Source organism: Plectropomus leopardus, chromosome 5 (assembly GCF_008729295.1).
Source record: "Plectropomus leopardus isolate mb chromosome 5, YSFRI_Pleo_2.0, whole genome shotgun sequence".
Classification (NCBI taxonomy): Eukaryota; Metazoa; Chordata; class Actinopteri; order Perciformes; family Serranidae; genus Plectropomus; species Plectropomus leopardus.
This window is the reverse complement of record NC_056467.1, coordinates 18,809,929-18,822,475: the sequence shown is the minus strand read 5'-3', so window position 1 is coordinate 18,822,475 and position 12,547 is coordinate 18,809,929. Positions and strand designations below refer to the sequence as shown.

At 38.2% G+C, this 12,547-nt stretch overlaps 1 protein-coding gene across 1 annotated transcript; it reads right to left on the bottom strand.

The window, feature by feature from the left end:
* Positions 1 to 454: 454 nt before the first annotated feature.
* Positions 455 to 5,852, bottom strand: tmem160 (transmembrane protein 160). Its single transcript, XM_042487093.1, has 4 exons — positions 5,542 to 5,852; positions 5,313 to 5,337; positions 2,451 to 2,543; positions 455 to 1,717 (listed from the first exon to the last, which is right to left on the bottom strand). The coding sequence occupies exons 1-4, from the start codon at positions 5,761 to 5,763 to the stop codon at positions 1,380 to 1,382; spliced, it is 678 nt and encodes a 225-aa protein (XP_042343027.1). The 5' UTR covers positions 5,764 to 5,852; the 3' UTR covers positions 455 to 1,379.
* Positions 5,853 to 12,547: the final 6,695 nt, after the last annotated feature.

Here is a 12,547-nt window from a genome sequence, read left to right as displayed (position 1 = left end):
TAAAATGGCTCCAAACCTTTTGGCGCTAACACTTTTTAAAGTGAAGAAAAGTGTGGTATGTGGTATGGTCATCCTGTATTCCACTTAGGAGCGCTCTTGGTATAGAAGTTAAAAAATATATGAACATCATTTATTTAACCAGCTAAAAAAAACAGATTAAAAATCATCTTTTTCAGTTGTTACTGGGCTAAAAAGGCAGCAAAGTTTTGTGGAGTGTGCATCGATTACATTCATGTAATAAAAAACAAAACAAACTGAATCGTACAGAGCATTAACTACTGTCCATGCATTAAAAAAAACATTTTTTTGCAGAGATTTAAAAGAAAACTCTCTTAGTCCTTGGTCCTAAACCTCTTAGTCATGTCATAACCTTCAGACCTCGAAAGGCTCCTGAAACCCTCAGATTGGGAGCCACTAATCTACTTAAAAGTGAAAGCAAAACAAGCACACCGGATTGACTATCAGCATGGATTTCTTCTAACTTTATTACTGTATGTACCGCAGAGTGTACTGAAAGTGGTGCACACAAACAAAAGTAAACAACAGTGAACCCAAATTCAAGCACACAAACTCAACTTTTCCACACAATCAACTTTTCTTAACACCAATTAAAACAGCAGTTGTAGTGAAGTGACGACCAACTGATGTGAAATTCAAAAGATCTAAAAGAAGTCTGGTGAGAAACAAAAAAATGACAAAAGTGCTATTTCTCTTACAAAACAAAATAAAAAAAAAGACTTCACGGGGTGGTTTAAACCTCTGTATAAAAAAACCCAAGCCTTTATCAATGAAATGAAAAACAGAAAAAAACAGGCCTGAAACATGCACATGGCATGTTCATTCTTTCTCACAGCATACGACAACCAGCTTATTGTTATTCAAGACTTTAATGAAAACTTCAAGTAATCATTTGCAGTTATTTATGTTGAATAACATCATAAAACAAACAACAACCAACAGTTCAACTGCTGGCCTAAAATGATTGCATACAGTGTTTTAGAAAGTCTTTGCAGTGTGTCTGTAAATGTGAGGATGTAATTAAGACATTTCAGACCGATGATAATGTACATGCAGCAGTTTTGACTATATCTGATAAGAAATCTTACAAAAAAGGCTGATTTATTCACCAGAAGTGAATGTGGTCAAACTACCAAAACGTCAGCATTTTCTGACCAATTTTCCAGAAAACGTCAAAGTCTTTCTCCTCCTAAACAATAATCTTTACATCAAAAAAAAAACAATGAACAGGTCTGTATCTTCATAGACTCACTCTCATGCGCTCACACATATAAGGGAAGCCCTGAATTAAAGCAACACACACACACACACACACACACACACACACACACACACACACACACACACACCGTCCAACATCTCTACTTTTTGGGCCCCTTGCTGTCACTGTCCTCACTGTTCTGATGTCTGCTGTCGTGGGATCCTCGGTAACCCCGATGCTCACGTCTCTCGCGGCACTCCCGGCACTCATCCTCATCCTCCCCCTCCTCCTCCTCTCCCTCGTGGATGATCTCCACCTCCAAGCGGCCGATGTATAGGGATACCGCGCAGAGCCAGAAGAGGGCGACGCTGGCCACCGTGATGCTTTGGGCCAGCAGCGCTGGCACAGACAGCAGCATCATCCTCCGCAAGGCAAAGAGGCTGCCAATGTACGAGGCGCCGCCAAACGACACACACACACCTCCCAGGATGAAGAAGGCTGAGGAAAAACAGATTGACACAGCATTATTGTGGAGATCCAATTAATTTTTTCACTGTAATTAAATCTTGGATAGAGGCAGGCTGGGCCTAAATATTATCTTAACTATCTGAGTGAAACTAGGAGATAAAATAGAATATTTCCTAAATGATTAAAATTGAATATAAGATCTCATCTTACATGTAAATTCATGACTTAACTACTTACCAGCTATGTTACTTTTTTTTTTACTAGTTTTCAGACATTATTGTGCATAAAACTCCAATGACTTTAATATCTTTCTGAAGGTCTTTATTTAAAAACAGGAAAAAAAAACCAAAACTGGCATTTCAGGTAACCATGACATTGGTTACAACTATATACCAAGGATCTCGGCTCCTTTATTATTTACTCAAGATGATTTCATTCGGTTTCAAAAATCCTTGTGAAATTATTCATTGAAAAAAATCTATTACAAGGTTCTCTTAGAAATTGATTTTAGGACAAAAAAAACAAAAATTCTACTTATTTCATGGACATTCATTGATTTTCAAGCCTTTTTATTTTTCTAAACTCCACTATTTTTAAAGAATTTAGGACTACAGCAAGTCTTTGTTACTGTGCTTGAATCACAAGCTGCTCCTGTTATTGCACCACCGTAGAGCTTTCTTTGGCTGCGAGTGTGCCGATTTGCAGCTCTGCTGTACATAAAAAAAAAAAAATTAAATTAAAAAAGAGTTGTTGGAGCCCGTACCATATCCTGCTTCTCGCCCCACTTCGCTCTGGACAAATGCGATGACTCCGATCCCAGTTGCCAGCAGACCGTTCCTGAACCACGAGAGGAATCCTGCAAAATGGCGAGAGCCAGAAATTAACAGCTGACATGTTACAGCCTGACCAGAAATCTATGCACAGAGCCAGAAGCAGTCCAGTTTTGCTATTCTAAAACTTGTGATAAAAAAGTGCTAATCAATAACAAACCTACATAAGAAGCTGTGTCCCAATTTCAGACTAAGTTTAATCAAAATGTCAGTACACAGATTAAAAAACACTTAACTTTTTCCACAAAGCACGGCATAGAGGAAATTGAGGAGCTCCTCTAAGTTGTAAAACTTTTATGCAAATTGCAAATGTTGATATGAAACAGCTCAAGGATGATCTTAGGCGTTAAAAAGCAACAAAAAAAACAGAAAATCTTGCTTTCTGTGTTAAGTTTAATTGGCAGGAGAGCTTGGTGATATGGAGAAAGTCATTTATCACAATGTTATTGACCTAATACCTTTATCAACTACATGACTATATTGTGGGGTTGACTTTTTGTGTTTTAACAAACTATTGACACAATGACATTTTTTAAAATTATCATCAATAATGTGGATATAATAACTAAGTGGTCAAAGGTAAATAGCAGAGCAGCTAGAACAGTCGTGTAACTTTAGGAAATTACACCACTTTATGGTAAGGCAGCCTTTAAGCCGGAGCGACAACACTTATAATATTAGGATATTCAATATTTTTAAAAAATATTATTATAGTCTCATATCCCGATATCAATACAATATTAAATATTGCCTGACCCTAACTGGCAGTAGAGTTTGAGCGTTGCAGTTTGATGTCCATGGGCAAACATATTCCAGCATTTCCTATTACTTAAAAAAAAAAAAAGGCAAAAATGATAAACTGTCACAATTAGTATTATTAGTTCAAACAGTATATATTTTACATTTATTATAGTGTGTACTGATACAAGCAACTCAGAGAGGTCAATGTTGCAAAATTTACAGCAAAACTTGATATAAATATCTTTTTTGTGTTTCTACAGTACGTCTGATTGACTGAAGTTAAAGGCCCTGCACATCGATATAGGCATTTTCACTTTGGCTGAGTGGAGCTCTGCTCAGGGCGTAGTTAGGTGGCGTCACACAGGGTAGAGCTGCAACGACTAATTTATTTTCAGCTGTTAAATTAAAGATATACTGTGGGGAATTTTCATAAAAAAATATGTATAGATTCAAATAAAAGTAATCCTTCTCAGGCAGAAGTGACTAACAGTGTATTTTTCTGCAGAGCCTCTGCCTTCTGCCTGTAGTTTCTTATTTCCTGTGTTTGTGATGTTTATGGGTGTGAACCCCCACAGCGCTCAAGAGAGCCAGCGCAGAAAAACACTCAAATATAGGGAGGAGAAATGCTACACGAGGGTGAATCTAAGGTTGACTTTTACGTTCACTTTCACTGACAAGTGTATCAATAAACAGCAACCGAAAAACCTGCACAGTATACTTTTATATTAATTTGATAATTGATTAGGTTTTTTGTTTGTTTGTTTTTTTGAGAAAGAAAAAACTCTGATGCCAGCTTCTTAAATGTGAATATTTTTCTTGTTTATTTACTCAAACAGAATATCTTTGAGTTGTAGAAATTTGAGGATGTCATCTTGGGTTTTGGGAAACACCAGACATTTTTCACCATTTTCTGACATTTTTTTAGACCAAACAACTTATCAATTAATCAGGAAAATAACTGTCAGATTAATAAACTGTAAAAAAAAAAAAAAGTCCTAATATATAAGAATTCAAATTATGTGACCAATCTCTATGATAACAATATAATAAAGGTAGTAAGGTAAATGTATAACATGCCCCACCTTTTAAGAACAAAACTTGCTTTAAATAATAATTTACACCTAAATAATAAAGCAACAGCTTATGTATAAAACTGAGTTTCCATTTCTAATTTTTATCTCAGTATTCCAAAAGTATAAAAGTACGTTCTCTCTCTCTCTCCCTCTTTTTTGCGTGTCCTGCCTGCGCATCACTACACCCACGCCTCACTCCTCTCTCCCTGCTGCCTCCTCAGAGCTAAAATAAAGTTTTAACTCCAGTCTCAACCACAGTGTCGCATCCCATCACTGTGACGGACTGAAACCCCGTCAATCAAAATATGGCTCAATCATCCCTCCACTAAAAGATACATTTCTCACTCCTTCTCACTAGAGCTGCAACATCCTGACCCTAGATTAATCAATCGATCCAAAATTAATCAACTATTTATATAAAGACGTTAAACATTGTCTGGTTATAACTTGTCATAAGTGAGAATTTGCTTTTTTTCTGACGTAAATGCAGTTACTGGGGTTTGTACCGTTGATTGGACAAAAGAAGCAAACTGAAGATGTCACTTTGGGCACTTGGAAATTGTGATGAGCATTTTTCACATTTTTTGGTCATTGTACAGACTAACGATTAGTCATGAAAACAACTGAAATATTAACTGATAATGAAAATAATCGTTAGTTGCATCCCTAACTACCTTTTTGTCAGTGCAACCTTTTAATGGCTCTTTTATTGCCCTGTTATGTCATAATTGCTAAATAAGTCTGAACTGAAATCTCTTTGAAACCTTTAGGAAAGACTATCTCTGGCTGCATGTAAATAATGATGCCACACCAGCTGTCAAAGGTGAAACAGCTGCTACATCATCACTAACCTGGATGTGTCATTAAAGGCAACATACTTTGAAGTTTTAACCCATAAAAGGCAACTGTTGAATAAATTTCAGTTTTGATATATGAGGGTTTAAATTAGTTTATTATCCAGCATACATTTAGTCAAATTACCTGTCTCGTGGGACTTTCTCAGCATCTGTAAAAAAAAAAAAAAAAAAAAATGGAAAAGAGTGCTATAATGAACACAGACCTTTTAATTTGATCACTGCTGTTATTTTTAATCAAGACAGATATAATTTGGATATACAATAACACCAATTCTCAACAAATAAGATTCAAAATAGCATCCGTGATTTTTTTCACCGTGTCGCTCCATGATCAATATACAAAATGTTCTTACCAAAGCGTCCGCCTTGTCGAGGTCTGAGAGCTGGTACTGCTGCTCCGGCCCTCGGCTCTTCCCCCACGGTCCTCCCTTCTCTGTGAGCCGCAGCCGGGCCGAGCCGTGCAGCCTCCGCAGCGGCGCTCCGGCGCAGGGAGGCCGGAGCAGCTTCACCGTCCGGGCCAAGTGACACACTGCCGGCGGCAGCTGCCTTCTCAGGAACAAACTCAGGAAAGCCATCACATCACGACGATTCCCAGCTGGCTAAAAAAAAAATATATACGAGCTATAAGCAAAAGCACAACACGACCTCTGCGTGCCCTGTGAACTCTCACATGGTCAACGACAAACCCGGAAGAGTAGAGCACGAGACGTAAAAAGGTGAGCGGAGATAAACCAGCGCCATCGTGCGACCGACGAGAAACAAAGGCGGGGAAACTGTTGAAGAGTCTAATTAAGATCATTTTAAACCCCAGTGTATTTTTATCTTAATATCTTTTGTGTTGCTTAAATATAAACATCGTGGTTTCCCTTTGAAATCAAGTAATATTACCTGCAGTTGCATATTTACGCCACAAGAGGACGCCAGAGTACAAGACTATAACATGTGCGAATGCAGACAAAAAAACCAAACAAATAAAAAACAGGAAACAAGCACTAATAATGCTACATATGATGTAATACTATATATATATGTTCCCATCTCGATTTTTCTGCATTGGGTATTTTTACTTTAATACTTTACATACATGTTCCTGATATCCTACTTCCATACTTTAACCTAAGTGACATTTTCATTCAAGTTTGACTAGCAACAGAGTGTTTTGCCATATGGTATTAGTACTTTTACTTAAGCAGAGGATCTTAATAGTTTTTCCACTACTGGAGGGATGTGTCCACAAGGAACAAGCTGATAAGTGTGCAAAACATCAACAACAAGAAATTAAAGGGGCTTAATCAGGAGTTTGGGTGAGACGTGAATAAGTAATCTGAGATTTTAAAGACGCACGACTACTGTTCTCCTCCTTTCTTTACAAATCACATCAAATAGGCTACACACACATACTAGTACTGTATATTTCCGTGTGTATAGTGAACTTGTGTGTGTTTGAGAGAGAGAGGCTTGTGTCCTCAGTGAGGATGAGTGGACGGCCTCTTCCTGAGGGTCTTTTGTCTTTTTTGGGCCCTCTGGGACCCAGAGAGGCCACGCCTGTCATACCTGATTGTTTAGTGTGAGGAGCACAGAAAGCTGCAGGGGGGTTTCAGATCGGAGTTTGTAATTGTGTGTGTGTGTGTGTGTGTGTGTCTTGTGTATGTGTTGACAGTGTTTTTTGTTTTTTTTTAAAAAACAGCCAAATCTTTGATGTGATGCGCAGCTGACCCTCTGGTCGCTCTCACGCTACTGTCTCCAACACAATGGGAGACTGATGTTTGTGCGCACACATACACACACACACACACACACACACACACACACACAGACACCAGACAACAGTTATCCAGCTTGTGACAGTTTATTATTTTTCAGTGACATTTGACATATGCAGCATTAGTTAACCTTCAATGATGCACACTCATATTCTTGGATTTATATTTTTAGAATACTATAGGTGTTTGTTGATCACAAAACTATTTTTCATATTTACCACACTTGCAGTACAGTTTTGGCATGTAATGCAAAATATTTACAAAGCTCTTCCATATATGCAAACAATCGACCCCTGGTGCCCTGAATAGCATAACAATAATATGCTAGAGCAAGTATAATTACAAAATATAAATATAAAACATTTAAAAGCATTTAATCTGATAATGAGATAAAATAACTCCATTAGAGTAAACCAGAGGATGTGTTAATCCAGAATGCATACATCTAGACAAAGATGCCTTGACTATAAAGCAAAAGGAACTTAAAGTCCCAGCACAAGCCAGAAGAGAGTCACAGTGGTTTTGGTTCGAACTCATTATTCCTGTAACTTTAAAAAAGTAAATGCCTGCACTTTTTTGAATGTGCATCAGTCAAGCAGTCTCTGATTTTTATGCTTCTTTTTAATATGTCCAAAGTATTTGTTTTTATCATATTGTGGTGATAAGATGATTGTACCACACACACAGGTTCACTGGGTATGGCCCAGGCTTTCCGGGATGCCGTCAGGAACAAATTCCTCCTGGTAAGAGCCTCTGTGGGTGTGGCTGTCTCTAACTTTGAACATGTGGCAGTGTAGGCCAGGTTTAACTGCATATTATCAGAGGGTGACATCATCCTAAACAGAATCAGAATCATCTTTATTGGTTAAGTATATATATACATTGCTCTCAATGTACACATAAAGCAAGTGTGTTATTCTGTGCATGCACCCACGGGAGTGTTCATGCACCCAAAATGTTAATAAGGTCCTCAAATAGAAATTATCTAAAGTATCTATTCCTTAACTTGGTTGAGTGTGTTTAGACATAATGCTCCTAGCCATGACAGTGTGGCGACAGCTGCTATTGTTTACACTTCGTGAATCTTTGTGTGTGTGTGTGTGTGTGTGAGAGAGAGTGATAGCAGAATGTGGTCCTGGTGGCACTAATTGTAACAACCACAGAAGCTGTTTTAAGTATTTTGCCAGATGTTTACATTTACATCTGTCTGTCCGTGGACAGATTCTGTCAACGCAATAATGTTGCAACCATACAAAATCAGGGTCACGAAACTTTACACGTGTGTCGCTCAGATCAAAATAAAGGCCAAATTTTAAGATGAGCGTGGTCCGAGTAGAGGCGCCAGAAGTAGGGAGAGGGCAACTGGTCGCTCCACTTTACGCTGCTGGGCTGACATTTGCTTTAAATGCAGATCAATTTAGCGTGGCTGGAGTGACCCCAATGCTGATAATCATTGTTTTGTCTAGCGACACCATGGGAATAGCATTTTTTCTGTTCTTTTCAGCCACTTTTCCACATTCGGCATTTAGACCGCTGTCGTAGTCACAGATATTCATCTGCTCAAGCTCTGATTGACAGTTATGGAAACACACAACCGTGGTGGACATACCCCTTAACTGGTAACATGCAATGATACGCCAACACAAAATACTGTCCGCCTCCACCGAGGCAGCAGTCAAACATCAGTCCAAATTTATCTGTATCGAATTTGAAAGAGAGACTGAATAAGTAAGAGATACCTATTAAAAAAGCATTCCACCACAGAGTTTTCACTGTCCTCCATGCTGCTCTGTATTGTTTCGTTTTGTTTTTTTGGCCTGTCCATGAAGTCGAACGTGACACATCAAAACAAATACAAACACCGCCCACCCCAACACACACACACACACACACACACACACACACACACACAGAAAGACATAACTCATCTGCTGCAGAGAGCCATGTACACTGTTGTGGTCGGCTGTCCATTTTTAGCCAGTTTATTCAATTTGACTGCTAGTGAACTCTGAAGATATTGACACCTACAGAAGTTCCTAGCAACACTGAGTTGTTGGTTATTCCATCTCAACCCTTGATGAATAGATAGATATTATTGCTTTCTGCGTTGAGCTAAACTTTACATTTAAACAATGACCACATGTGGTGGCATCTTAGTGCTTAGCTGTGTGATTGCTTAGATGAAAAAAGAAGTGCAAATAGTTATGTAGCAGCATTAATTGGGCAAAGCGACAGCCTTTAATAATTCTACAAATAGGACCCGAGCCAGGTAACTAGAGTACAGTAATGCCTATTGTAGTGTATACATGCACAAATCCTGAACAATGTACACTGACTTGTATTGATTTTACCTGCTTTACTTATTCTTGAAGACTGCGTTGATTCTAATTATGGATTTTTCTGCAGATCTATGGACAAACTGTGCCTAAGGGCATCCTCTGATGCTCACATAAAGTGTATTATGGACAGAACAGTTTAGTTTTTTTTCACTGCAGGCAGAAAATTCATATCTCTGTGAGCTATTTTAAGGACGCGAGCGTCACAGTTGAGCCTCAAATTACCCTGCCTCACTACTTCACTACCCCATATCACTCTGTGTCCTCGCTGCTATCGCTCACATTGTTTTCCCTTTACTCTGTCCTCAGTGTTACCAAGCCCTCTTCCTCTTTTTGTCACAGGTCTGGAAGACTGGGCTTCGTCATCATGATGTTTCTTTTTGATGTATTTTTTTGTGATTATATTTCTTTTTGATTTTTATGTTCATGGTGATGAAAATCTAAATTGAAACAGTTTTTATAATTCAGATTCCCATCTCACTCGTTACTGGCTTAAAACCTATCCTTTCTTTTCTTTTACAGTTTACAGTTTTTACACATCCCTGTGTCTGTTTTTTAGGATCTGTCTTTCATTTTCCTATCCCCAAATCTTTCTCTTCTCTTTCTCTCTCTCTCTGTCACATCCTGTTTCTCCCACCACCTCTTAAATAAATGAAAAACAAAGTGTCCATGTCCAAGTGCTGCTTTCTATTTTTAATGTGGTCATCTAACTGGCATGACCTTTGTCATTTGTGTTGCATGCTAATAGTCCACCCACAAAATAACAATTTATGAGGTAAGTTACCTTGAATTCCTGAAGAAAACTTTGTTTTGTTGCGTGATTCCACAGGATAAAAACAAACATATCGATTGGCGATCACAGTTTACAGCAGAGCTATATTAAATCATCTGTTTACACACTCTCAGACAACTTGTGCTGTACTGAAAGTGAAACTTAACTGCTATCTTTAAAGTCAGGCTCCAATACTAAGGTTTTAGTGAAAATGCATGTTTGGACAGTATTTAGATTATACTCCACAAATTGTGTGAGTTTAAAATTGGATGTTTTGGTATAGTTTTGCTGTTTAACGTGATCCTCAATAAATCAATACATCAATATGTTTGACTTTTTTTTGTGGAGGTATGCAAGAAAGCAAAGTTTTCTTCAGGAATTGAAGGCATACGGCATGACTAATTGATTTACAAATGGTAATTTTGTGGATGAGGTATTCCCTTTAAATGTACAACATTTCTAACTACTTATAGGACCTAATCTGAACATACAAGTTTGATAAACCTGCACGATATCACTTACAGATACTTTAAAAACATGCATACAATTTAAGTTAAAAAATCAAAATACTTTGTTTACAATGATAGCTGTTTTTTTTTTTAACAAACATACATTAAGACTAGAATTCTTTATTTTTTATGGGCCTTTTAAAATACTCCAAAAGCGCAGCCAAAGAGAAAGTAAGCAAGTTTACTTATAGGCCTCAACTGTGTGTTAACTCTTTGTTATCCTCTCTGCTTGATTCCTGCAGCGTCAACAGAAAAAAGGAAGGAGTTAAAGTCAGATAGAGAGAGGGACAGAGAGGAGGAGGAGGAGGAGGAGGAGGAGGAGGACATGTGTATACGTGCGGAGCTGCACTAGTCTGTGTTACTCAGTCTGGGGGATTCCAGCCAGCTGTGTTGGGAGCATTGACCTTGGCTTAGAGTACACTGTCTTTCAATCTCTGGGACAAACAAGTGTTGAATACAAGTGTCAAGTGGTCAATGATTTACTGACTTTAATCAAAGGAGAGACGTTACCGCTTGACAAGAAGGCTAACTGAATCTAATAAAACACAAATTTAAAACATACCAAAAGCATTTTATAAAGAGATAGGTATACTGTTTTTATCTTGCAATTGTGTCCTACTTATTTACGTAAACTGTGTATTGTAAGTTATTTTGAGGGAAAATACCATAATGTACCAATTACAGGATACAGGAAGGGAAGCTGTCGGGGTTAATGTTGCAGGTGCGTGAATGTGTGTGTTTCCAAGGTTGTTTTTTCCTTTAATTATGGTGCAGCTTTCCCTCTGATCTCCTCATACATGGGAGCCTTGATTTATGTATATTAAGGCGACTTGTTTTCCCTGAACTCTTATGTTCAGTTTGTTGTTTGAGCATATATCACAGGCTAATGTTTTGCACGTGTGTGTGCTTGTTCTATATCACCTATGTCTGTTGTAATCATGTTGAAGTCTATGGCAGACATGTAATATGTTGTGGGCTGTTCAGACACTACCTTGAGCAATACAGGAATTTTTATTCTCTGCTATAATCAGAGCCAAACAATGAATCATCATTCATGTTTCACTGCAACGAAAACAATGGTATCATTCTTATAGTATATCTGACTGCTGGTTGCTTGGCAGTGGGGAGGGATTGTGTTATTTTCTTGTCAGCTCACTTGTGTAAGGTGTATGACTTGAGAATGAACTCAATTAGGGTCAACCTTTCACCAGCTGTGTTCTCCCAAGAGTCACACAAAACTTCCTGGTCACATCTTGATTTTCTTTCTTTTGTCCATTGTCAACATCAATAAAAATCAGAAGCAATAAAACATACGGCACATGCTGCACTTTAACAATACAATAGCAAAGAGATGAACTTTGACCTGGTGCAGCCTTCATTAAGATTACCTGTTGTAGCAGATGTGCTCAGATGATTAACATGAAATTTCATTAACATGAAATTTAAAAAAATTATTCAGTGCGACAGTTTAATCATGACTGATGAATCATTTGCCCATTTTACATTGCCTGTTGAGGGCGGGAATATTACGTCATTATTATACTTCGCCTTTCTATATGATGTACGATCATGGATTGGGGGACAGAGTGGTTTTGCCTTTAAGGCGACATGGGAGGTATAACTGTGCCGAAATGAACATGACAACTGGCAGGATGGGATCCATAGGTGTAATGTTTTGACAATGTTACATCCATATTTAAAGACTTAGCTGTTAGCCAACACAGTCTCGCTCCGAACTCATCACTTGGTCAAGGTTTGGTCAGTGAACTTCCACATCAACCTATGACATTGTAGTTATCCTTGTCACATTAAACTATGATGCAGGATGGCGCAGCCCATTACTGTGATGTCAACAAATGCACGTGTGGTGGGATGAAGCAGCACGGTCCCTGTGTTCACACATGTGCGAAATGTCACAATGGTTGGGATTAGGCACCAAAGTCACAGATAGTTAGGTGAAGGCAAAGGAGGCACATGAT

Bases quoted from the DNA above. Each gene is read 5' to 3' on its own strand.
- tmem160 (XM_042487093.1), bottom strand. From the start codon at position 5,763: ATGGCTTTCCTGAGTTTGTTCCTGAGAAGGCAGCTGCCGCCGGCAGTG. The intron at 5,338-5,541 runs GTAAGAACATTT...TTTTTTTTACAG, and splicing joins TCGACAAGGCGGACGCTTTG to ATGCTGAGAAAGTCCCACGA. The intron at 2,544-5,312 runs GTAATTTGACTA...GCCATTTTGCAG, and splicing joins GAGAAAGTCCCACGAGACAG to GATTCCTCTCGTGGTTCAGG.